Genomic DNA, 27,550 nt, shown 5'->3' with positions numbered 1-27,550 from the left:
AATAAAATGTAAATCTGGATATTTTCTTTACTTTCAGTCACTCAGCTTGAACCACAAAGATCTACAAACTAATGTAAAAAGTGAACATTAAGGCAGCATGGAGACATCCAATCAAACAGCACTGCTGCAATTTAAAGACATATTGCTAGCCTGAGCTGGGTTTGTAGGCAACATCACGCAGCTAGGTGTGTTTATGCAGAAGAATGTCAATAACAGATACTTGGATTTGGTATCCTCCAGTTTGGGCTCCTTTAATATCAGATGATTAAAAACAAAGAAGGTTGCTTGAGGAGACTGAAAGGGAGCAGTAAGTAGGCTCAGCACAGCAGTGATAGAGATGGTAAATATGGGGTTCTTCAATGTACTAGCCGGGCAGTTTGAGACATTTAAGCCCAGAGTGTTTTCCTGTACAAACGAAATAAATTAACTCAAAAAGGAACAAAAACATCAGCGGTCATCACATGACACCTTATAACTGCATATATGTATATAATTATATATAGTCTGTACAGAGCAGGAAATATAAACAGCAACTCTGTGCATGGAAGGCAAAACTCTTCTTCATTCACTAAAAACTCTCTAAGTCACACTTTGAAACAACCTCACACTAGTGTAATGACAAGTGGTAAACAAGACAATGGGCCAGTGGATGGAAAATTTATGGATGCATGTATTGTGTCTGTTCCCCAGAATCCGTGTTTAACCTCACACCGCTCTACTAAAGTGAAATACCAACAAACAACACAGACTTAGCACAAATAAAGAGATGTTAATTATTAAGGGAAGAGAACTGAACAGAAATGTTAATATTATTTAAGGGTAGAGTTAGAACATGAAGAAAAATCCATAAAGAAATGTGTTACCAAAAACAACATGCATGAAAAAGATTTCCATTGGTCCAAGTAAAATGCTAAAAACATGAAACCCCCCCCTAAATAAACAGTGATTGAAAATCCCCTCTTCATATTCTTCAAATTCACCAGAATAGACACAATCAACACACATGTCTAACAGATCCACCCCGACAGAAGGTGGAACTTGGAGAAAGGCACGACACAGGTTGACGTCCGTCTTCAAAGCTCCTCCGGTAACAGTTTCCGATCGCCGATAACTGCGTAGTGATGGCACCTCCCACAAAGGACGGACTGCTCAAAGGTTACGCAAGTCTCTGTAAGATCCTCACATTTATGCTGCATATGTTGGCCCTCACCGCGCTCGGGCCTGGTCTGGAGTCAGATCTCATCGCTGAACTTCAGTTGTCAAGAATGTGCACTTCCATCTCGGGAAGCCAGCTTTAAATTTCACCTCACAACAACAACTTTTTTTTTCCCTTCTCAGAGGGTAACGTGCTTGGTAAAGTATCTCAGCTGCTGCTCAGAATCTGCATGTGGAATGATGTGTTGTCCAAGCTTGGTATGACATTAACATCATCAGAGAGCGCGTCACTGCAGCTGCACTCTGTACGCGCAGATGAGGAGCTTGACCTGAGGAGAGAAGATCAGACGGAAACGCTGCTGAGATGCTTCGACTTTTGGATCCTCTCTACATATCAAAAGAAATTCAGCTTTATGATTGGATGACTAACAATTCAAACTGTTTCCTGTTTTCTGCTGCAAAATGTTTTACTTTTTTTGACTCGAACAAATACAAAAAGTAAAGCTGATGATTTGAGTTATTAACATGAAAACCAGCAGTGAGGATATCCTATTGAAAAATACTGTGTGCGTTTCCAAAGTCTGATATTACTTTTTCGCCCCAAAACTACTAAAACACATCAAAAGCAACTGCAAGGTTACAGTGACGCGTTTCTCCACTGACAGTGAGGGCACAGGAAGATAAAACAGTAAGGAAACAGTCCCTAACAATGGCATGCAGCCTTAGATTGTGCCTGTTTTCATTAATGAAGCTCTTACATCTTTTATAACTTTGTTGAGCGTGGAGAGAAACTCCTTCCTATGAAGGTAGTCGAGGCTATGTCAGCATTTCTACACTCTCTGCTATGGGGAGGAATATCATTGTCATTTCAAAGGGAAGGACTGGCAGTTGGGGTTAATAAGGGAGCCACATTATCAAGAGCTCATGAGCAGATACTATTGCACTAATTAACCAAGTCATCGATATTGAAAATGTAGGTGCTGATACAGGAAAAAAAACAGAGAAGAGATCTGAAAACCTGGCTGCACATTAAAGATAGCTGTCTGTGTAGTTTGCTTCGGAGAAGAAAGCCGTGCCTGTAAAACTGTGTCAAAAATGACGCATTGGCGGTTAGACACTAGGACAGAGGGCTGTGTGGGGGGTCTATACATAAACCAGGAGTAAAAATAGGTTGGGCCTGTGGTTAGGTGTGTTATATTAGACTAAAAGATTTTCCAACGTTAAGAAATTCTGTAGCAGATATGACAGATCATCAATATGGAAGTCAACAATAGCTGAGGACAGACTGAAGAAAACAATGAAATGAACTGAGAGTAACAACTACAAATGAAACCCAGAGCATCCAGTTCATTTATTAACTTACTTATAATGAAACTATATATCGATGACCCACTTTAAAAATGTATACATGTTCTGGGGACAAACTGGGTTTGGATTGAATGCCAGTGAGAGTAGCACACAGACAGGCCCAGGTATCATCTTTGAGGATGAAGTGTCTTCTGTCATGACTGAAAAAGACAAACCCACTCAGCTGCATGCAGTGTCTTTTTAAAAACGGTAAAATCGGAGCGTGAGAGCAAACGTTACAGGATTCTGGATGCTTGACAAGATCAACTCTGACACAAACATAGAAGCTTTGTTATTTGTGGTAGCTGGCTAAACTTAGATTGATGTTGCAGCCAAAAACCAAAGATTGCATTGAAAGGTTTCTGTAAAAAAACAAAAAAACAACTTTGTATATTTCTTTGGGTTGCCTTTAAGATAATGGACATGCCTAGTTCTACACGTAAATCATTAATAATGACCATTTGTGGTATTATTTATTCTTCTTTTAAATCATGAAAAATAAAATCGCATTCCTCAGTTTCAAAAACATTTAGTCAGATTTCCCAATGGGCTGGTTAGAACCAGTGACCTTTGTATGCCTGATTAAGATGTTTCATATGTTTGTGTCTCACTGTGTGTGTGTGTGTGTGTGTCACCTTGGCTGCTGGCGCCTCTGCAAGGCGAATGAAGAGCTTGTTGACGCCTGGATTCGGGCTGAAAGAGTAGATGAAGTGACTATCCTGAAACGTTGAAGGCAAAAAGTAGAAAAAAATAAGCAAAAATTAGCACTGTGGCCTAAATTTAAACGATTTAATGAGGTGAAGTACATTGAATCCACACAGTGACATTAAACATGGCTGCATGGTCTCCTGTGAACTGCTTGTTCATTTGCTCAAAGCAGCAATAGTGAAAAACACTGTAAAGAGAGAGAGTGAGGGTAAACAATAGACAAACGACCACTCTGAATGATATCAAAGGAGGATTTAATATAATAAAAATCAGATGGATTAAAATCGTTTTTCAGTTTTATTTTTGTCGATTTGTTTTATAGTTTATCAAATTTCTCAATTTTATCTTTCATTAATCACTTGGCACATTTTGTTTTTAAACCAACTGTTGTGTAATCATCATTTCAACCAACCAGGAAAATGGGCAGCTGGAACTTATCGTTGAGCACCACGGCGTGCACACTGCAAGGTCCGCATAGCCTGGCTGTGATCTCATTCAGGAAGTTGGCGTGGAAGATGAAGAGGAGGATACCTGAACCTGGAAGTAGGAGGGATGATAAAACTTCACAGAAAGGTTCGATTGGAATAGAAATTTATAGCCAACACATTAGTGGGATAACGTTCTAATGACGTTGACATTTGAAGCCATTTTTGCACATCAACTCTGGAAAACGTCGGGGTAATGTTCGGACCGTTCTCATACGAAGGCCCGGACACAAGTGATGTGCAGGAGGTACGATGTTTAGCCTTTGACCATGACCTCAAATGATTTCATTCTGCACTATAACCAGTGCTTGTCACACAGCAACACAATCCATCATTACACTTTGTACTAGCCGAATAGCAGGTTCAGTTTACAGTTTAAGGTGAGACAGTGCAGCTAAAAACTGCACACACTGGTCAATTTTGGGAGTTTGGGCTAATTTGCTTCCATAACAAGTCTTCTTACAGACTAATGGAAAGAAAATGTTCCAAATATGAATTTACATCTTTATTTCATAATACCTCATAATGTCTGCTGGACTGCATTGTATGGTCTATGCCAGGGGTGGGAAACTCCAGGCCTCAAGAGCCAGTGTCCTGCAGGGTTTAGATCTCACCCTGGGTCACCACACCTGAATCAAATGATTAGTTCGTTACCAGGCCTCTGGAGAACTTCAAAAAAATGTTGAGGAGGTAATTTAGCCATTTAAATCAGCTGTGTTGGATCAAGGACACATCTAAAACCTGCAGGAAACTGGCCCTTGAGGCCCGAAGTTCCCCAACTCCTGGTCAATTTACTTTTGCCTTCATGTAATATGAACTGTGGAAGTTTCACTTTAAAGATTGAAAGAGACATACAAATCTGAGTAATCTTTTTATCTTGACAACACCTATTTAGATATGTATGTTCATTGGTAGCATCTGCTCAAGTACCTATTAATCTAAGCTGTTGCAGGTGTAAAACTGTCCTGTCCGCAGTTCCCTCATCTTTGGATATTTTCTTGTGTTTTGTAGCTAAAATTGAGCGTTTGTAAATTACCTTTTCAAATAAATATGTATAAAACATCACAGTTCAAAGGCAGTTTTATTTTCTCTCGGGATGTCATTTACAAAACATTTTATTAATGTCAACAGCCTAAAGGTTTTTAGCTTTTAGATTTATGTTCTTGGAAAGACTTCAAATCAGCAAAATGTTTAAAACAAATCACCTCAATGGTATATTAAAACGTACATAATATGAATCAATTAAGAATTCTAATGTAAGTAGCGTTCATCCTTTTCATCAGTACTCAGTATCTGATGTCTGCAGTGTTATCCTCCTTTTATGCAGTCTGTAAAAAATGTATCAGTAGCACAAAGCTACTAAAAGAGTAGCATCCTTGCCAAGCGTGGCCAGACATGATAAAAACAAAATTCATGAATCTGTCTGGCAACAGAAAAACAGCAAATACACCACCTCTCGAGTGAGGTGGTGTTTTTGCATATCAGGTAATGTAAAAATATGTAAAAATTTGGGGTTACCCTCTGGTTGAGGCTGTGACTTGAAGGTAAAATCCATAGAGAAGTCTGGACCCTCACAAAGCCTGTGGCAGGCCAGAGGGAAGACGGGCTCCAACAGCACCAGACGAGACTCAAAGTATGCTCGGATGGTGTCCTCCGCCACACTGGACAGCCTGCAACATAAATTAGTTCTGTGTAACCAAATATATTTGGTAGTAAAACTGGTTTTACCACTACAGTGCAGGACAAAATTTACTGACATTCCTTTTAAGGATAGAAACCAAAGTAAATGTTTGTCTCTTTAAATATTAATTCACACTATGCTGTCTCCAAAAACATCACCAAACTGATGAAACTATGATGTGATGATGTGGTTAGCACTCACATGCTGATGTGGTCCTTGATGAAGTCACACACAGTCAGGTTTTTGCTTTGCTGGGCGAAGTACATAGCTGTGTTCTGGTGTTTGGACAGGATGTTGCAGTCAGCTCCATACTCCAGCAGGAGGCGCACAACATCAGCGTTCCCTCTTTTGCATGCCTAAAAGGAAGGACGTAATGAACTTCTCTAAAGAAACCTCATACTGGTAGACCACAGGTAAGGACTATAAAGTAAATATATAATTTCTGACTGATCTGCTATGAAACAGCACCATTTGTAATCTGCATGCAAACTGTAATTTTGCACTAATTAAAACCAAAGTGACCGTTAGTGTTTGTCTAGTGTTACCTTCATCAGCGCCGTCTCTCCACTCAGCGTCTGAGCATTTACATAAGCCCCGGCCTCCAGTAGGATTGCAACAGTTGTCAAACAATTCTGGGATGACACAAACGGGAATCAAGTGTTTACAAGATAAAACAAAAGAGGCAGATGCCTTTATTTCAGAGTCTTTGACTGGTTTGGCTTTCACTGAGAATTTGAATTAAAATTGTATGCACAGTATAGTTAAAGGCTGCAGGATTAACTTACATAAAAGATAGAGTTACCTTTTCAGCAGCATGCATCAGGGCTGTAGTGCCGTTCTTCTGTCGTTTATTCACTCTCACCCCCTTTTTAATCAGTAACCTGAGGATGTCATCCTGCCCCCCTATTGCTGCCAGCATGGTGAGGGTCATACAACTGCCATCCTGCACACAAACAGATAGACACAGAACTAAAACAAAGGCTGTAAAACAATAAGCTTTTTACAGACCTGCAGTGGAGTCCATTGCACTGTATAGAAATGCCTAAAAAGTGAATTACCATGTGCAGTTTTCTGGGCATGATTTGTACACAACACTGTGAAGAGAAGCTCCTTGTACAATGCCCCATTTGCAAACACAATGAAATCATTATTCGTATAATAATAAAGTTATGGTGATATCCCTGCTAAATACTTACCAATCCCAATTTAGATACTAACCAGTGCAGCCAGTCAATATAGTTTTAGTTAGATATTTACCATACACCACAAACTGTATATAACACCGGCTTGTTTTCTTAATCTGAAAACAAAACCTAACACAGTTGTATCTTAAACCTGCATTCTTTTTGATGACTAACGCGACCACCTTAAACAATGGATGACGTTACAGTGGTCATGTCTATCTTGCTGTCTTGAGAAGTACCATAGATATGATTGTTTACAATTTTACTTACAGAAGACTAACTGCTCAACAGGCAGCTTTTGAAGATGATTAATAACCTGCTTATCAGTTTGCAAGTTTAATATCAATACCTCCTTGTGCAAAACTGAAGCTAATATAGTATTACGTTGTGATATATTTACTTGAACATCTTCACAAAAATATGGGTTAGAAATAGATTTTTTTTTTAATGTACTTATATAGTCTCAACATTAAAAAACTAAACAATAAAAAAAAATACTACATTTACATATCTGCATGACAACAATAATAATCAATATTTACTATAAAAAATGTATTTAGAAAACACTTAATACAGCCTGTTTACCAAAGTAGCCTTGAGATTCTAGGAATACGTCGACTTGTCATCGCACTGCTTTGGGCGATGAAATGTTTTGCATTTTTATACCATTACTTTTGCACAGAGTATAGATTCTTTTGACCCATATCTGGGTTCGTCTGCTGCTACAACCACACACATCTACAACGACCTAAAGTCAGGCACTGAAATGTGTACAAGTGTAACTGGCTTGTGAGGCTTACTTGTTCTGACATTGTTTTTTTTTGGTAATTTTATCATCAAATCAGCATTTTATTACGTGGTTTATGACAAATGCATGCACCTTGAGATTTCCTGGAGTTTCAGCTATTTTAATGCTGTTTAGCAATAGTTACTTTGCTGACATATCGATTTCAGATATTGAACATGTGTAACATGTTTGCACGGCCACTTTAAACATCAAAATATGTGACCAAGTATAATTTTACTGTTAGCATGAGTATAAAATAGTCAGGTTTATCAAATCAATACAGCTGCAAACCTTCACCCAACAAACGGGAAATCAAGGGAAATCATTTAACACTTGTCACCAGTTTTAAAATTTTAAGCCAAGAAGCATTTTATTGTACAAGCAGATTTTTGATATGAAGTATTAACTGAAGGCAACATGAAGACTAATACATAAAGTGCTTATACAACAGCAATAAAAACAATGTAACTTCTACGCAGGGAAAAACATTAGTTTTGCAACATTAAACAACAATGGTAGTGCCTGAACAATCATTTGTATCATTACCATCAATACCATTCACAGATTCATCTTCCAAATACAGCTGTATATGTAACTACTGGTATACACTGTAACACAGATGTACCCTTTTTAACAAGGCGGCAACAACACAGGAAAGACGTGATGAAAATCACATGGCAATGTGCTATCTAACCTGGCTGTGTAATCTATTGCAGTCAGTCTTATGTGTGTCCAACACTAATAGCTTTGGTATGAAAGGGCGAACACTGGTTTCTTAAAAACAGGTTCACTACAGCTACTATTGATCTTAACAGAAAAGCTTTTAAATGTGAATGAAAGCAGCAATGCTGTCCAGTCTTTGAATATTTACTGGTAAAAATGACTCAAGATTACATTTTCTTTGCAAATGTCCTGACTATGGCATCTACAAAGTTGACTGACCTAAATAACAGATCATCAACACCACAACTCTTGTTGAATGTCCAGTCTGAAAGAAGCAACACACTGAACGTGAGGAAGTGCTTCACTCATTTTTTAACTAAAATGTGATCACTTTGTTTAGTCAGTCTCCAAACCTGTATCCATCACTCTGGGCTGAACTAACCAAGCCACAAATTCCTCCTTAAAATGAAATGCGAAATATACTTAGAAACCGTAAACAGAAACGAACATCCTCATCCTCTGTCTAATGTCTGCTAGACAATTATGCATACAGTATATTGCCAAAAGTATTCAGTTACCCATCCAAATATTCCAATCACTTCCACGGCCACAGGTGTGCAAAAACGAGCACCTAGGCATGCTGCTTCTGCAGGTATTATGACAAAGTGGAAGCCAGTGGGAACGACAGCAACCCAGCCATAAGGCAATTTGTTCTTGGCAACTGGATATTAATGTTATAAACATCTAGAAAATAAAAACATACTATAAAGTAATGTAAATGAGTCAAATGTAGTGTATTTTAACTAAAATTAGAGTACACTAAATACAATTAAATGCTAAAATGCTATACACAGTCACTGTATGGGTATACAAAAATACAACACACCTTTTAGGCAGATTGTTAAAGATAAAGATAACAAAGTATAATAATAGATAAGTATTAAGTGGATCTTTAAAGAAAGAAAGTGCTTTTGATATTTCAGCTATAGATACACACAGCTCCTAATTCTCTATTATCAGCAAGGAAGGTATATTATTACTGCTGCAAGCTATCTACAATATATGCTACTGGCTAAAGCAGGAATATAGTACACCTGGGCTTGTTTGGGTAAACGGCAAAGTAAATCTATCACGCTGGACGGTTTCACTGCAAAGGTTGCTGGTAGGCTTTTGATTTCTAATCACCAAAACACATTAAAAAATGCTACTAAAATTGATACAGGCAGTAAGACGGATGCATAAAGTACATGTCAAAGACAAGTAAAAATCCCCCTGTAAATGCCCAGAGGCCATCTTTGCTCTAAAATGGGCTGCCCTGTCCACAGTGGAGGTGGGATTTCCAAACAACTCTTGGTGTTATCATTTTTACAACTACAGTGTGGGAAAGCATATTTGGGTGGCACTACTTGTCACCCAAAAATGATTTCACTAGTGAAACATTACAGGCAAAAATGAGGTTCAAGTCTGCTAAACGATCACAAAACTCAATTAGAATATTTCCTAGAGACAACCTGACAGTGTTAGATAGTATATGCATTCTAAGCTTATTTTCTTGTAAGCCAAAGCTACAGTACAAACATCCCTAATTCCACCCATTTAGTGTATATTTGTGCAATTGATTGCTTAATTTATACTTGAACGTGATCCGGGATACTCTGGGGTCTTTAATTTGAAGAATAAAAGGGCTGCCTATAAATGTCTTGTGGCTACGATGGTATGTTACACTAATTTCCATCAGTTTCATTTTTATACCTTATACAAATTGAGGTAAAGTGATGTCCCTCTCACATCTAAGACCTTGCTGATAACGTGTGGTTATACTGCATGTCAAATAACGTTTACAGGGACAGATAAACAGGACCATCCCACTCAGAGTTTGAATTATGAGTCTCTGGATCTTGTCCTCCACTTTGTTTGGATGCAACAGTATGACCTCTTCTTTTGAGTGACTGAATAGAATTATGTACAAAATATTTGACCTCCCTCCATGTTCTGCTGCTTAAGGCAGGTTCAGCAGCTAAACACGCATCGCAGTCCTTTTTGCCCGGCACTTTTACCAGCTTAGAGAAGTCTCCAAGCTGTCGCCTCACTGCTGCCTGTTCTTCCTCACTCCACAACCTTTTGTTTCTTTTTTGAGGCTTGACAGCTGGATTGATTTGTTTTCCTGCAGAAGACATAGGCGCATTTTCAGATACCACCGGACTTCTGTCAGAAAGACTGGGTCCGTGGATTGTTGGGACAACCTGTGCAGCTGCAGGGCCCCTCGATGGGCTTAAGGGGTAAGGTGGTGAACTTGAATGGTTTAGAGGTGTAAACGAAGACATAATAGGCCTACTTCCATCATTAAGTGTTGAGAATGGATTGACCATTGGAGAACTTACAGTATTTAACTGTGTGAATGTAGGAACCATTGAGGTACTTGGAGTATTAAGGGAGGTAAACGAAGGAATCATTTGTGACGTTGTAGTGTCCTGTGGTACATACACAGACGGAGGTGGCATGTTTGTAGCATTCTGTGTATATGAAGGAGACAATGGCATAATTCTGCTGTTTTCTGAAGTGTATGGAGGAGGCATTAGGGCATTTGTAGTGTTGTGTGGAGTAAATGTAGGAACAACTTGCGTATCAGTAGCATTCAATGGTGTGAAAGTAGAAATCAATGGTTGACTTGTATGGACCATATCTGTACTAGATGAGCACAAGGATGCGTAACTTGAAGTAATCTCTTGGCAGAATGGTGATGCATCTCCCAAGTTGGTTGCTGGTGGCGGCGGCGGCATTGTCATGCAACAATTTGAACTTTCTCTCAAGTTATCTGGGTCGACTGTTGTCATAGTACACACAGTGCTTGTGTCTTCCAAAGTTGTCTTTGTGGTTTGGACTCCAGCTTTTGATCTCTTTGGATTCAAAACATTAAGGTTCCCCTCAGACTTCTGTATGTTATTTCTCCTACGCATTGTCTGTAGTGTGTTGTGTACATAGTTTTTAACGTCTGTCCAAGATCTTCCTCCGAGATCTGGCTCAGCAGCTATGCAAGCATTGCACTCCTTTTTGCCCGGAACCTTCATCCTTGTGATAAATTCACTCAAGTAACGTTTCACTGCAGCCTGCTCATTCTCACTCCAAGGTCTTCTTTTTAAAGCAGGCTTCTGTGCAGTTCCTAAAATGACAAATATTGAGAATCACTGCTACGCAAGAGATAAAATCTTTATCCAATTTAGAATGCAGTTTTAATTTTTTTGTTTTTGCTTTATTGAACCTGGTAAATTTTCTGATCAAGACCTTGTAATAGAGTACAGGGTGGGCCATTTATATGGATACACCGTAATAACATGGGAATGGTTGCTGATATTAAAGTCTTGTTTGTGGCACATTAGTATATGTGAGGGGGCAAACTCCTCAAGATGGGTGGTGACCATGGTGGCCATTTAGAAGTCGGCCATCTTGGATACAACTTTTGTTTTTTTCAATAGGAAGAGGGCCATGTGACACATCAAACGTATTGGTAATGTCACAAGAAAAACAATGGTGTGCTTGGTTTCAACGTAACTTTATTCTTTCATGAGTTGTTTACAAGTTTCTCTTTGTTCACAGCCATTGACATGTCGAAGAGGTTAACACGTGAGGAGCGGATCGAAACTGTGTTGATATCTGGTGAACGCAGTAACCGGGTCATTGCAGCAGATTTCAATGCAAGACACCCTACGAGACCACCCATCTTCCATGCTACAGTTAGCAAACTGCTTGCTAAGTTTCGTGAATGGTGAAGTTAACAAACAAAACCACCGCTATTGGTCTGACACTAACCCACAGTGGATGGATCCCTCCAAGACTGTTGGAACAACAAAAGAGATGGTTTGGTGTGGTATATGGGGTACAACGATAGTGGGTCCATTCTTCATCAATGGAAACCTCAAGGCCACTGGATATTTGAAATTGCTACATGTGTTTCCCTCTTTATGCACTGAAGCTGGCACGTTCCCTGAGTTCTTCCAGCAAGATGGTGCACCACCACATTATGGGTGCCAGGTCCGAGCATTCCTAGATGAACAGTTTCCTGGAAAGGGGATTGGTCGTCGTGGGCCAGTTGAATGGCCCCCAAGGTCTCCCGATCTGACCCCCTTAGACTTTTATCTTTGGGGTCATCTGAAGGCAATTGTCTATGGTGTGAAGATACGAGATGTGCAGCACCTGAAACTACAGATACTGGATGCCTGTGCTGGCATTTCTCCTGCGGTGTTGCTATCAGTGTGTGAAGAGTGGGAGAAGAGGGTTGCAATGACAATCCAACACAATGGGCAGCACATTGAACACATTTTATAAGTGGTCAGAAACTTGTAAATAACTCATGAAAGAATAAAGTTACGTATAAACCAAGCACACCATTGTTTTTCTTGTGACATTACCAATAAGTTTGATGTGTCACATGTAGGGATGGGTACCGGTGTCCGGTGCCATGATGGCACCGGTTCTGACATAAACGGTAGTAACCAGACCGAAAAGCAGCGCACATTTCGGTGCTTTTTTTTCCTGAGCTGTGATACACTTCTAGCCAATCATTTTACGTTTCCCAGGATAGTAGGCGGGGCCAGGTACGTACGTTCAGTTAGAGCAGAGCTACAGATTAAAAATGTCCAAGGCGAAGCGGTCAAAAGTCTGGCTGTACTTCACAGCAAAATATGCAAACTCAGCAGCCTGCAACAAGTGCTTTAAGCTGATACTGTGATACTGTCAAAGGAGGTAGCACCTCAAATCCGATGAAACACCTGGCGACGCATAGCGTTTTTTTTAAAAGCCGAGAAATGCGCCGTATTTGATAGCTTGCTGCGAGACCTCACACTGTGCACGTTGGGTGGGTTGCCAGTTATCGGACCCGGAGCAACATCCCCCAAAAACCCAAAGAATAGAGTCCTGGCCCCTAGCCCTACCAGTGTAGCAGAAATGATGAGGATGATGATGGCAGCAGCAGCCGTTCTTCTCTGCGTGAGTAGCTTAATGTTGTTCGAGTGTAATTTACGTTGAGTAGGCTAACCACGTTATTACATTAATGCATGTAAGGTGAACTAGCAAACATCATCATAGCTACATGCGGCTGCCCTCTTGTTTGATGGCAGATACTCCCTTCACCCTGGACAAAAAGGCTAAAATGACCAAAGAAAAAGTGGGAAACAGCTGAACATGAGAGGTTTTTGGACAAAGTTTGTGTTTTTTTTCCATTGTTTAAGCACTGCTTCCAGCCAAGAGTGATACCATATATGCCCCATAGCTGCAGAAAAGGCTAACATTGTTATCTTTTTACAAAAAAACAAACAAACAGCTGAACATGAGAGGTTTTTGGACCAATTTTGTGTTCTCCATTCTTTAAGCACCGGTTCGAGCACCGTTTAAGCACCGGCACCGTTTCAAAAGTACCGATTTGGCACCGGTATCGGATAAAACCTAAACGATACCCATCCCTAGTCACATGGCCCTCTTCCTATTGAAAAAACAAAAGTTGTATCCAAGATGGCCGACTTCTAAATGGCCACCATGGTCACCACCCATCTTGAGGAGTTTGCCCCCTCACATATACTAATGTGCCACAAACAGGACTTTAATATCACCAACCATTCCCATGTTATTACGGTGTATCCATATAAATGGCCCACCCTGTACAAAGGTCAAGAACAAAGTAAATTGACTCAGAGAGCAGCTATCAGCTATATTTTGATAGAACAAAAAGGTACTTACCATCTTTTGCACTGCTGTCTGGAAGTGATGGCAGCGTTCGATCCATCTTGAGCAGCTGTTTGCTCACTTCTTCTAGCTGGGATGCGTTTTTTAAGAGTCTGTAACACTCCTGGCTGCTCTTTCCCAACAAGTTGGCCACTTGATCCAGTTCATATTCATTAAGGCTCATTAACTGCCAGGAGCTAGCAATTTGCTCTCTTAATGACGAGGAAAGAAGTGCTTCTGGGTTTTTAACTCCACATTCCATTGCAACCCGTCGGAAACAATCCAACGCTCGGATGAAGGATGGACCTTCAGTCCGTGCAAAAAGGTATGGGTTTGTTTTTGACACACCCGCTCGTTCTCTATTTTCAACAAGCAAGTCAATAGACAAAACCATGCGTTCTGTTAAAAGAACCAGCATGTTCCTTCCATACTGACCTTCTAATTCCAACCTGGTCAAAGCGGAACCAAGTTCTAGCTCCAATTTTGTGCTTTTCCTTATTTGATCTGCAGAGGGCACAAATATTCCTTTGCTCTTTCTCTGAATGTAAGTTTGCAAAAGCAGTCTACCAATATTTCCTACCCTTCCTCTGTTGAACAGACAGACATCAGCTAAAGTTGCTTCACTGAGCTTTTTCCACGTTGACAAACTAGGACTTTCTTTCAGCTCCTTTCTTGTTTCGTCTCCTTCCTCTGTGATAAACCTGTGAAGTTTCATCAAGTCTTCTGTCACAGTTGATTTGTCCACTTCCACTTTTTTGACTTCTTGCTTTAGAGAGGAGGCAAGTGTTTTGCGAGAAAAACACTCATTCCATTTTGTATCAAGAAGTTGTATGAATTTTTTCACTTCGCTTTCTGATTCACTGTCCTCCGTCATGCGACTCTCACCAAATGCAATTTCTGCAGCTCGTTTCAAAGAGTATCCAATCTTCGTGACAAGGGAAATGCTTTTAAACTTACTGGAACTGGGGTCAAATCCACTAATCCTTTTGACCCCTTGAACAGCTAATTCAAATCGGGATGGCAGACATATTTCATGCAAGTACTTTACACTCCTGTCCAGCTCATTTACGGCAAGCACAAATCTACCCAGTTCCCTCATTTTTTGTGCAATGTAAGCAAACTGAGACTTGTCATGCTCATATTTAACAGACAATGCATTGCCATATTTACAAATAAGCGGGTCGTTTCTGATATGCCTCGAGATGTCATCTTGATGCATGATGTGGATGATTTCCTCACAGCCTCCAGTTAAGAACTCTGACATTGGAAGCAGCCGGGAGGCAGCACTGTGACCTCTCGTTCTTTTTGTTTTCTCAGTAGATTTATCGTCTCCTTTTCTAGCTTTACATGACCTTTCGTGTCTCCATAAATCAGTTTTGCGATAAAATGCAAAACAATGTTGACAAGGTAAGAAGTCACGAACTGATATGCTGGGTTTCTTGACCTGTTTCTTGGTCACAATTTCCCCCTCGCCACTTTTAAGAACTTGGCAATTATGTTCATAATCTCCTCTATTGCGAATTTGATCAAGCAATGTCTGTCTGACTTTGGAGCCTTTTGGAAAGTGTATTGCATGGGCAACATCCGTTTCCTCCGCATGTTTCCTTTCCAAATGCTTTGCAAGTTGAGTGAAAGCCATTTTGCAGTATAAACAGAAGTGTTTCTTGCATGACTCTTTCTTCTCTTCATCTAATACGCAAGGTGTCATTTGATGCAATTTCTTACAAGTCCTTAGACTTGATCTTGTTGGTTCTCTCTTTTCCACAGTTTTTGTGCAGCGCCGTAATCTTTTAACCATTTCTTTCGTACTTGATGCAGATAGAACCATATCTGTAATACCTCCCCCTACATCTCCTGGCTCGTCGCCTGAGTCATTTGTTTGCTTTAGGGGGTTTTGTTTATTTGACAGCACTTGATCCGAATGATCAAAATTCAAACTAATTTTACTTGACAAACCACCCATTGTGTCATCTGACGTCTCGTTGTCTTCTCCATCCTTTTGGTCTTCCTTTCCTCGACTTTTCTGCTTGGTAGGTGAACCGAATGCTGCGTTTTCTGATTCAGTAATATCCTTATCATTTTTTTGATCATCCAAATCTTGTGGGATATTTTCTTTTGCAGTGCCTGCTTCGTTTCTTGCACTTTCAGTGTTAGAAGTCAATCTAAGAGCATCACTCGAACTTCTCTCTTCAATCAAGTTCCTCTCTCCTTCAAATGACTTCTTCTCACCAATAGTACTCGCCTGTAAAAGAACAAGTATATGTAAGACTCAGAGCCAAATCAGATCCCATGAATAATTTTGGTAAATTTGAAACACAGACTCTTGGAAAAAATGTAGAAGGGGATGCTTAAATTTGTTTTTAATTTTGGTAGATAAATGGTTCTGACATTTTTTTAATCATTCATATATTTTTTTTACTCCTGTTTTAGCACATCAGCACCACGGCAATGCCCCCAACCAAGATCCAGGCCCATTCAAACGAGTCAATATGATGGCCCAAGGTTTAGTAACAAAACTCCCTCCTGACACCTCAAGTCTCACGTACAAAAACCACATGTGACCCATTCAAGTATAGTTAATGGCTTTATTGGATCAAGCAGCGTTTCGACATCATAAATATCTAACCAAGTATATGTAGTAATGGGGTGTTTGATGAAATGCTACATGAAGAAAACAGAATGTGCACTGACACTAGACCTACATCCCTGGTTTGGAATAAACAAATAATTAAAGATAAATTTTTGCTGGGCATACCAGTATTTTTACAGAGCTCACTCGTAATATAACACATCATGGCTTCATGTAAAATATGTTAATACCATGTCCAGCCATTCACATAATAACAGTCACTGTGAATTTTGTCATTTATGCTTTCAAATGTTTGATTTAAAAGAAAATGTAATAAACGGTGGCTACAGGTGCATGCTGTGCATATTGTGTTATGGTAATGACGATGATACATATTCTGAAAGCATACATTATGTACCTGATTCAAAGAGTTCATCTTGTCCAAGCGCTTCATGTCTTCAGTGTCTTCAATCACTGGCTTGTTCACTGCAATGTAAAATGATATCACAGTCTCTAAGGTGCACACATTACAATTTACATAGCAATTAATGACTGTTAGGTCTAAGTTAGCACAAATTTAAAGATCCATTTTAGAATTCAAAATAGTGCAGGGTGGTGGTAGATAGGATTGCATGCATCGAGATTTTAACCACATAAAATACAACTTCATTAACAATAACAATAATTTATATACACTTATAATGGCTCTCTGTCCTACTGAGCCTTGAATTAAGATGGTAAATTAAATAAAAATGCTCCTGAACTTGCTGAAAATACCCAGGAATAAGAGTTAATTTAATCACATCCACCTCTGCCATATTCTTTCTACTGTAATACTGTAGTTCAGTCTGAAAGTACATAACATGGCTCTGTAACTCAAAGCTACACAAGTATAATTCAGCTTTAAAACCCTACTAATTACAACAGTGTAGGCTCTGCTATATAAGAAAACTTTTATATTATACTTTATAGTATTACACTAGCATTTCTAACAAGTCATATTTATGTTTAACAGCTTTTGAGACCACATCCTTACCTGGCTTTGTTGCAGAAGGTGCTTGGAGTTCAAGAAAACATCTCAAGGAGTTGGATCATTGGTGGACAGTAAAAAGTAAAGTCTTTGGATGCGCATCTTGAAGAAAAGATTACTTGGAGCACAACACGAAAAACAAAATTGTTCTTCCATCTAAAAGCGACGTATAGTTGTCTCATTAGGATGCTTCAGACGCGTTGGGATAAGCTATTTTTTTCACGTTTTCTCAACAATATTTTCTTTTACTGCTGATTTACTAAAACATTTGAAATATCGGATACAAACTCATTATTGTAACAGACAGGGAAAATTGTTAGTTTATAAGTAGCAGTTTTATGTCATAATAAACATCTTTTTGATATTTTTGTAAGAAGGGTAAAGACTGCTCAACAAAGCTAATATTAGTTTATATGTTAAACACTGTTTAAAGTGTCAAATATGCTTTTAACGATGGTTATGCCTAATGTTTTCCATTTTCCATTTATTTAAAACAATGGTTCTTCTTTCGTAAAACCAAATGTAATTCTGATGCAATGCTAATTATGCATTTGTAACTGGGGGAACTATAGGGGAAAATATTAATGTCTATAAGTGTCATATGTGACAGACATAGCGTGATAGACCATAGTCACCAACTGAGTTCATATATATTTTTAATAACAATGCAATCCCTTCAAAACACACACGCACACACTCACTCTTGGGGCCAACCAAGGTGCAAGCTGTGGAATTCTTTAAAATGTGTTTGTGTCTTAGATTTGAGTGCTCAGAGTCTTGAGATATATAAAAATCAAAAATATATTGAAGTAGGGCAGAAACTAGCGAGGAAATAAAACAGACAGCTGGGTAATGTTTATTAGAACATACCTCTTGGTCCAGATTGTAGTCCTCTTTGGAATTAAGTGCCAGTTTTACAGCCATGTAATCTCCACTTTTTACAGCATCTCGCAACTCATCTGGCAAAAACAGGTGAGGAACAAATGAAGTTTAGAGAAAGTGGACATTTAAAGATCTCACGCTCATTTAATTTTTCTTTCTTTTAAATGCCTATTTATTCAAATCTCATAGATCCTCCTTAAAAATGATGTGACCTACTGTGGACACAGAATTCTTTTTATTACAGTCACGGACATAAAACCGTTTTTCTCCATGTTTTTGGTAAACTGCACTCAGAACGAATAATTTGGATGGTAAACAAGTTGTGGTTTTCTCATGGCTTGTTGCAACTAAAAGCAAAAGTCTTCTAAATACCAAGATAGTCATCAGGAAACACTCACTTGGTGACAAAGGTGGACCTGACAAGATCTCATCCTCTCCGTTAAGATGTTTCTGGAAATCATCCAGAGTCATCCAGTCCAGATTAAGGTCCATTCCTAGACTCAAAGTGGCCTGGCCCTTGTCTGTAAAACACACAATGCAGAGATCATCAACTGGGATTTCACTCAGAAAATAAATCTAAAATCAATGCATTTGACAAGTGAAGTGTGAATGTCATATTTGGAGGCATTTGTTTAGCCAATCAGAAACATACCAGATTTGTCAGTGCCCTCTGGTGGGTCCTGGGTATCATCACATGCCATAAAGAGTCTAGGCTCACTGTCCTCCCTTTTCTTTCTCCTGTCATCAGAAGGGGTTCTCCGCTCCCAGCTTTGCCGCTGTGGTTCATCTGTCTTATCCCTACGCTCCCGGGTATCATCTCCAGGCTTCGATTTCGCCACAGATTCCTCTTCCCGCTCCTCGGTGTCCAGGCTGAAGCCATAACTCTGAACTGGTCGCGAAACTGACATTGAGGGTGGCAGACAAGATAAAAATACTTTTTGAACAACGTGTCATAAAAATCTAAGACATCAAAAAAAAACAGCTTGTTCTTTTATTGTTCCTATTAGGAGTAGACCTAATACTCACTTATAAACCTGGCCATATGTTGGAATAGAAGAAAAAAAGGTTTGAAATCTCAGGGAAGCCCATACATGTCAATTTAAAGAATAAAAACGTGCAAACATGGAGAGTGTGCGCGTTTGTGTACACACACTCAAATGCTCTTGTTGCAGTTCCTGGTTTTATGCAAGTTTGCTAACAAAGAACTACAGTCTGTCACGTTTAATTAAAAATACTAATAATGAATGAGCTAAACATAGCTATTTTTAAGCTATTTGTGATTACTCTGATCGTCACCAAGTCCTGAGATTCCTGTCAATCACTGCGACACACATTCCTGACACATTTTGTCTTCTGAATTAGAGCTGGTCAGCAGACGAACTATATAAAATACACAATAATAAATAAAATAATAACTTTTGATTGTTTGACAGATCAAATATTTGACCAACACATCTGATTTTAAAGAAAAGACGTTTCTAATGCTGCACGTTATGCTCCTGACATGCAGCAATCTGTTACATTTACTTTAAATCTTTTTACAATACAAGGAGGTGCTGGATGATACTTTTTAATAACAAAATGCTGCTAATTTAAACCCTTTTTCTATGATAACCATTTATACAGCACAGTTCTTTGTGTTCATTAAAAGGCAAACTACACCCTGGCATAAAACACTCGGGCAGGAAGGGGTTAAAGATGCAAAGACATGTAGACTTTGTTTTCACACACCATAGTCTATTAGAGCTCTAGGTTTACATTTCTGTGATCTGCTCTCATCTGGGGCATGTACTATGAAGCAAGTTTAACATATTCAGGATCTATTTTCCTCATCTGGCTTCACTAACAGAAAGATCAGCAATCCCACTAAGAATTCACTCGAAGATGCTTATCAACTCGATGGGGATTCCCAATATGGCTATAAGCATGTTCACATAAAAGTGAAGCTGCTGGCACCACAGGACCAATGACAAGCATCGAATTAGCCTGCTGATAGCAGAGCGGCTGGTTTTACAAAGGAAGGATAAAAACATAATATTAGAAAATATCAAGAGGTGAGACACAGAATAGAGACTGAAAGCAACACAGCTGCTGTAGATAAATAAGAGGTGTGTTTGAAGGGAGCAGTTTAGTGTTAAAAGCGCTGTTTGAAGGTGCTTTGGTCACAAAGACCTGAAAAGACTGGAGCTACTATATTGATAAAGTTTAGCTTATTTGAAGGCAGGAGAAAAAAAAAAGCTAGCAAAAATGCTGACTTTGTAACTTAACAGAGTATCACAGCTGTGGGAGAATCTGACAGATTACAGTTTTTATTCCAGAAAGACAAACGCTTTAGGTGCTCTTACAAAGTTTTAGACTATGATTACTATCCGTGCACTGGGGTCTCAGCGATCTCGCAGGAATGGTGACACCGTTTTCTGGAGAACTGACTGATTGGTATATGGTGGTATTTTATACCCTGGTATAAAAATTAACCATCTATTTGGGTTAAACCCTCACAGGCCTCTGGAAGACAGAGCTGTTATTAGAGTTTTATTGTAGGGCAGTAACCTCCTTGGCCCTTTAAGGTCAATTTTTGGAGACCGTATAGCAACTAGTATTTTTTCCTGTCATGGATAAGGTCCTTTATGCCCAGCGGGATTGGTCTGAAGCCACATTGTGTTAATCTGATTCAAGTTCAAGTTTCATGCATACCATCTGATTGCTTGGGCCTCTCCGTCTTCTCCGGCTCTTGTTTCTGAACAGGAGACTCTTTGGTTGTTTTGGGAATCTTCTCAGTTTTTCCCAATACCTAAGTGTTGGGACAAAACACAACAACAACAAACTGTTAACACGCTGCATTTCTTTTTTAGAGGAAAACCTCTGAGCTGCATATCCTGTTTAAAATAGCAAAGAACATCATCTGAAAGATCACGTTGTGTTTTTTGGTTCCATTTATGAAATACTGGATGACAAAGTTAAAATAGAAATAAAGTATACACCTTTGTGGGTTTGCTGCTGCTCTTCTCTGTGGTGGGTTGATTCCTGCGGGGGGCGCGATCCTTGGCCTCGCAGTTTAACAGGAACTTTTCGAAAAGGTTAGTTGAACCTGTGGTGTCCTTCTGTCCCAATATCTCGTCCTTGGTAACTTCCTCCTCCTTACTCTTGGTGACACCAACAGCTGTAACAGAGGACGAGGACGACGAGGACGATGTAGATGGGACTTTGGGTGGTGCAGACGCGCTCTCCTGCCCTTTGCTCTTTGCTTTCTTATGTAGGGTGGAGTTGTCACTGGAGTCTGATTGTAGCGCAGTATCCTCTTTTGCTTTAGAGCTATGACTCTTCAGTTTTTGGAGGCTGCTTTCTTTCTGAGCAGAATCTGTCTTTTTGTTCTTTTTGTCGTGGATAAGGTCCTTTATACCCTGCAGCTTTACTTCCCACTTCCCCTTTTTTTGTCTGGACTTGTCGTCCAAACTGGCTTTTTCCACCGATTTTGTTAAAGTCTCAGTTGATGCGGAATCGTCCATTTGGGACTCTGACGGGCCTTCGCTCACGTCATCTTCCAGCGGAGCAGCGGCCTCGTCTTCAGAGGTTTCGATCTTCCTCTCTTTCTTCCCCTTCTTTTTCCTCCCATCGTCGCCCTTTTCTTTTTTATGCTTCCCTCCCTCTTTTCCTCTTTCCTTCCTGTGTTTCTTGGAGGGAACAGGGTCATCCTCTTCCGATTCAACCACACGTTTTTTTGATTCAGTCTTTCTCTCCTTGGGTGGAGAGCTTGGGGTTGGGGCTCTGCCTTCTTCCTCATCGGTTTCTGGTGCCGGTAGGGGCCTAAACTCTTCTTTCCGCTTGTCCTTCTTCTTTTTCCTTTTTTCCTTAAGATGCGATTCTTCTTCCTCCTCCTCCTCTTCCCGGACTTTCTTCTTCTTTTTCTTCTTGACAGGTGCCTCCGTTGGTCGGTCTTTGTCGCTGTCACTTTCCGAGTCAGCATCAAACACGTCACTCTTTGGAGGCAGAGGTTTCTAAAGAGAGAACGGGAGGGGAAATATCACATTTTGGTAATAGATATTACTTTTTGACCTTCTGACTTAAGGCTCTATAATAGTTTGTCATAAGTAATTAGAGGTCAATAATACTGCCAACAACATTTTGCCCCTTCATTTTCAAAACGATGTCCAGACAGGTGGGAAAATAACATCGATAATAATCTTAATAACAGACAAAATTTGTTTTAAGTTCATCTGTTGTGCATTAGTTCTATAATCAAGAAAGGAAAGATCAGATTACTTATATTAAAAAGGCTTTAAAGCCAAAGTTACAGGCAGTTTGCTTCTGGCTTAGAAACAAAGATGTTTTCTTGCGACATTTAAAAGAATAACTATACCAACACGGGAAACCTCACCCGGCCCGGACACAGAAGACAGATCGATAACTTTAGGTATAGCGTTTATGGCGCTTCATAAACACTATACCTAAACCCAAGAGCGTAACTTTGGGTTCAACATGCGTAAAGCTACATCTGTGCACCAAGACCAACCAAGTCCCACATAGTAGGGGCGTGCAAAAACTTTTATTTGCTGCTTGATGTGTTGGCGGTGGTTACAATGCCTCATTCCCCTGTAAATAATGCCCATGCCTCATTGCTTGAAAGATCAGACTTACCACACATTTCTTGGTTTCTGCCTCTTTCTTGGCCTTAGCTTCAGCCTGTGACTTCTTAAAAGCCAAGAGGACTTCGCGACAGTCTTCCAAATGGGCCTCTGGTTCCCATGTGTCATCGTCAGAGCAGTAGTTCTTCCAGCGAACTCTGTACAGCACTTCACCCTGAGAACAAGAAAGCGAAGATGTAGCACTTAGCATGACCTGCCCCACTGACCTGACCTGACAGTGAGATCACGAGCCAACAGGATCTATAGAAAACAGAAGACTTCCACATGACAGCTGAGACAAGCAAACACGGCTGACAGGCCCTGTTAGTTAGTTAGTGTTAATTATGGTATTTTGAATGATGCTGTCTGTCTTTAAAGTTCTAATATCAAAAGGTTTACTGAGGAGACACAGGCAAAACATTTAAAGTTGCAGTGAGAACTTGCTGAAAGAAAGTGTGCAAAACAAAAAGTGTAAGAGTTGTAAAAAACTGTTAGTTTCACAGCTGACTTTTGTGTATTAAGAGTGACTGAACGTGAGCAAGAGAGATGCAAAATCCTGTAAAAAGCAGAGGAGAGTGTGAATATTTTCAATCTTTCCAGGGAGATGTTGACAGCGCTGCATCAGACTGTACACATATGAAGTTAAAGCATCTAAAAGGTGCAGAAGCTCCCACTGGGCACTCCGCACTGCTCAAGAAGGACCACAGCTTAACTTCCTGTGCATGTGTTTACTTCGCAGGTGGTACAGCCCAGAGAGACTCCAGAGTTCACAAAGACCAACGGCAAAAAGTGTAAAAAGCAAGGTGTTGAAAATATCTTAGTAGAGATAGTATTACCTCCCATTCTACCTCAACAATCAATGTGCACATCACAGAATTTGATTCACGAGCTCAACTGGTCAGTAATCAAGCCTGTACTGTATGGGCTCAAAATGTGGTCATAAATATTTTGTACTTGTAAAAAAGATTTGTGTGTGCGTAAAAAAGATTTGTGTGTGCGTAAAAAAGATTTGTGTGTGTAAAAAAGATTTGTATGTGTAAAAAAGATTTGTATGTGTAAAAAAGATTTGTGTGTGCGTAAAAAAGATTTGTGTGTGCGTAAAAAAGATTTGTGTGTGCGTAAAAAAGATTTGTGTGTGCGTAAAAAAGATTTGTGTGTGCGTAAAAAAGATTTGTGTGTGCGTAAAAAAGATTTGTGTGTGTAAAAAAGATTTGTGTGTGGACTTAGAAAAAAAACCCCTGCAAGTTACAAGTACGGATTTTTGACCCTATTTTTCTACCCTTCATCTGATTGGTCAATGTCATGTCAATCACACATGTAACAATCCAATCAGAGAACAGATGGGTTAGGCTGTCAGAGGGGCGCTTTTTTGAACTGCAGGTCCTTGAAGGGTGATACCGTTTGAAGCTGGAGGATCGCTATATAAATATCCGATAGCAACTAGGTCCCCTAACTTTCAGTAGCTGTTGAAAGGAAAAAGTTGTGGTATATCAGTGGTTAGAAATAACATTATTACTTTAGGATTAGTTTAACACAAAGTCAGGGCTGACCCAGGACCATTACTGTGAGTCACAGTGCGCAGCATAAAAGTCCTTTCACATCGGATGCAGGATACGCTGCTAATGCTAACTAAAAGCAAAGGATCCAGAATTTGTTACGCTGGCTGCTGGGCTCTGTGGGTTTTTGCAGCTGCTCTACCTGTACTAGATGCACCTGCTCCTTGTCTTTTCTATCTCTGACTTTATGTCCTCTACAAGAGTTTGTTTTTTTTGCTAGTTCTTCAAATGTTCAATAAAAACATGTATGCTAATTCATAACGAAGAAAGCTTTGTAATGAAGACTGTCATTTCCAAAACACTGCCCGCCCCCACCCCGCGGTCCGCAGCGCTGTTGAAAAGGCTGTGGAAGTCCCTGTATTAAACACGTAGACCTGTGACATAAAAATCACCAAACTCGGACAACCACAGACTGTTTTCCTTCGTGGTGATGAAGGAAAACGCTGGGTTGGCATGTAAAAGGGCATTTATTCCCTTCAAAGACCTGCAGTTCAAAAAAAGCGCCCCTCGACAGCCAAACCCATCTGTTCTCTGATTGGATTGTTACATTTGTGATTGACATGACATTGACCAATCAGATGAAGGGAAGAAAAATAGGGTCAAAAATCCGTACTTGTAACTTGCAGGGTTTTTTTTTCTAAGTCCACACACAAATCTTTTTTACGTACACACAAATCTTTTTTACACATACAAATCTTTTTTACACATACAAATCTTTTTTACGCACACGCAAATTCTTTTTACACATACAAATCTTTTTTACACATACAAATCTTTTTTACGCACACGCAAATTCTTTTTACACATACAAATCTTTTTTACAAGTACAAAATATTTATGACCACATTTTGAGCCCATAGGTACTGTCTCGCTGCTCTACTATGAATATTGATTTCTCCCTTCTTTTGGTGCTATTCAACCAAATTCACTTATAGCTGTCTTTAAAAAGAGTGCAATTTAACCTTTGTAACGAGACCTGATACTCAAAGGAACCCCCCCCCCCACCCAAAGTTAATACCACGGACATTACATGTGCTTCACGGCAATCTTAAAAAGAAAAGGTAAAAAGCAAGAAAGATAGCAAATGTAGCTAATGTTAGCTGCTGGGGTCATCTGTGTTTGTGCACGGGTCTAAAGCATGTTTGTCCGCTACTTTATACAGTTAGAAATGCAGCGGTCACAGGGCTCACCCATTATTACCTGGTATAAGTAAATTCAGTGTTAACAAACAGCAAATCCCACCAATCTTCTCACACGCTGCGAGTCCTGCATTATTCGGGGATTTAGCCGATGTAGCCCTGCAGCTAGCAAAATACGATGAAAATATGTGAAAGCCTGCAACGGGTCCGTCCTTGGCCTCAGCAGGGGAGAGCCGAGCGGACATCACGGGACAAGTTGTGCTTGGAAAAGATGCTATGTATGGAGGAACAGCGACCCACGACTAAAACCAGAAAACGCATGTAACAAAGTAACACACAAGCAATTTTGTGCATGTAAATGCACCGCAGAAACGCGATTCTGCTAACACAAAGGGTCTTTCCACCGTTGTTGGTGGGCTATGCCTCGTGAAAGTGGACTGAAAGAAATGCCAGCCATGTTTGCAAAGCTAGCCAGGCGGCTGCGTAGCACTTAGCTATTTTTACCTCTTCCACCCGCATGTCAATGATCTTTTCCACTTCGTACACGTCTTCTTCCTCATCTTGTTCGCTGTCCGCGGGCTCTACCTTGTCGGTTTCAGCCGCCATGGCTGTGTGGTAGTGTTGGTTTCCTAAAATCTGCCTGTTTTGGGTTTTGCACTCGAAAAGGCCGCCGTGTTGACAGAGGTAGGACGCTGCCGTACCTAGTGGTACTACAGACTGCACTAGCTCTGCAGCTCTGAGAGGGCTGCGCTGAACGCCGGGCAGTTACCGCCCTCAGTCACGAGAGGCGTTCAAATGCTGCTCTTAATCGTCGAACGTATCACTCCAAAATAGTATTTACAAAAAATAAAACATTTTATTTTTGCTGATGTACTAAAAAAAGGCGATTTGGCGATAATTAATTTTAATCGAAACAATATATTACGCTATAATACGCTAAAGTGATTTAAAACCAACAAACAACTATTTCATTGCTTTCCATAACTTCTGACTTTTATGCCCTGCTACAAGTTTAAAGAATAACAATAATTTTAACAACATATATATTTTTAAATTTTCTCTTTATTGTTCTGTTATTTCGGGCGATGACGCCCAAAAGTTCGAAATGTACTAAAGGCATCAAAAGTCAGTGATTTGCGAGCGTTGAAAACACGTTGCCTGGTGAAAACAGACCGTCTGCTAACTAATTATACATATTTAAATATAGCACACATCTTCCTGCACAGAACAAAACAAAAAAACACGTCATCCACTCATGTTTTTAGTCTTCAATGTATAATATTTTAATAATCACAAGTGCAATATTGAAATGCCTTAAAAGCCACAATATTAGCAACATGTTTTTCAACTGAGTAAACTTTAAGCAGCTTTAGAAAATTAAATAATCGTTTCAGTTTACTGCCTAAAACAGAAGTCACTTCTAATAACTTTAATCACCTAAATTTATTGTAACATTACATCACAAACAACACAAATACAGCAATACTAGTATAAAATTATGATGATAATAGTATTATTATTAATAACAATAATAATAATAATAATAATAATGATATAATGTATTTCTTTATATAAGTATAAAGAAATAAATCAGGTGGAAGAAACAGAAGACCAAAAATACATGGAGGAAAATATTATGTAATTTTACAAAATATAGTAAGAAACTGTTTAAATGTATGTGTACACACATATGTTTCAAATACTGTCCAGCTGTGTGTCAGCTGTGGCATTTGACCATCTGTTTAAACAGTCCAAAAAAAAAAAGAAAAAAAAAAGAAAAGAAAGAATACAAATAAAAACTAACAACCCCACCCCCCAAACAAAAACAAACCCAAAAAAGAGTTTTAGAAAAAGCCCACATATTTTGTTTAGTGTAACTAATCTAAACATCTCAGTTATGGCTCAGTGTTTGGAGGAAAATTCCTAGCCTTGGTGTAACAAATAACATGGTACTTTTAAAGTAATGCATTACCCCATTGTTGTTGTTGTTGTTGTTATTATTATTGTTATTTCAACATTTTCTAAAG

The 27,550-nt window shown here is 39.4% G+C and overlaps 1 protein-coding gene across 2 annotated transcripts; it reads right to left on the bottom strand.

Moving 5' to 3' along the window:
* Positions 1–26,248, bottom strand: mphosph8 (M-phase phosphoprotein 8). Of its 2 annotated transcripts, XM_085374227.1 has the most exons (14): positions 26,028–26,248; positions 22,842–23,003; positions 21,188–22,201; positions 20,901–20,997; positions 18,859–19,107; positions 18,605–18,727; positions 18,195–18,283; positions 6,179–6,319; positions 5,922–6,008; positions 5,578–5,732; positions 5,214–5,365; positions 3,623–3,747; positions 3,138–3,221; positions 1–1,484 (listed from the first exon to the last, which is right to left on the bottom strand). In XM_085374227.1, exons 1-14 carry the CDS (start codon positions 26,127–26,129, stop codon positions 1,443–1,445), a joined length of 2,622 nt encoding a protein of 873 aa, XP_085230353.1. In that variant the 5' UTR covers positions 26,130–26,248; the 3' UTR covers positions 1–1,442. The 2 variants fall into 2 exon arrangements, with proteins under 2 accessions (XP_085230353.1, XP_085230352.1); XM_085374226.1 differs by lacking the exons at positions 1–1,484; positions 3,138–3,221; positions 3,623–3,747; ... (2 more) ...; positions 5,922–6,008; positions 6,179–6,319 and adding exons at positions 8,984–11,170; positions 13,741–15,967.
* Positions 26,249–27,550: the final 1,302 nt, after the last annotated feature.

This window comes from Diplotaxodon limnothrissa, linkage group LG16 (genome assembly GCF_057381915.1).
Source record: "Diplotaxodon limnothrissa isolate DT_005_m linkage group LG16, D_limnothrissa_male_GT1.1, whole genome shotgun sequence".
NCBI lineage: Eukaryota > Metazoa > Chordata > Actinopteri > Cichliformes > Cichlidae > Diplotaxodon > Diplotaxodon limnothrissa.
The sequence above is the reverse complement of the archived record's forward strand: the minus strand, read 5'-3'. Positions and strand labels throughout refer to the sequence as shown.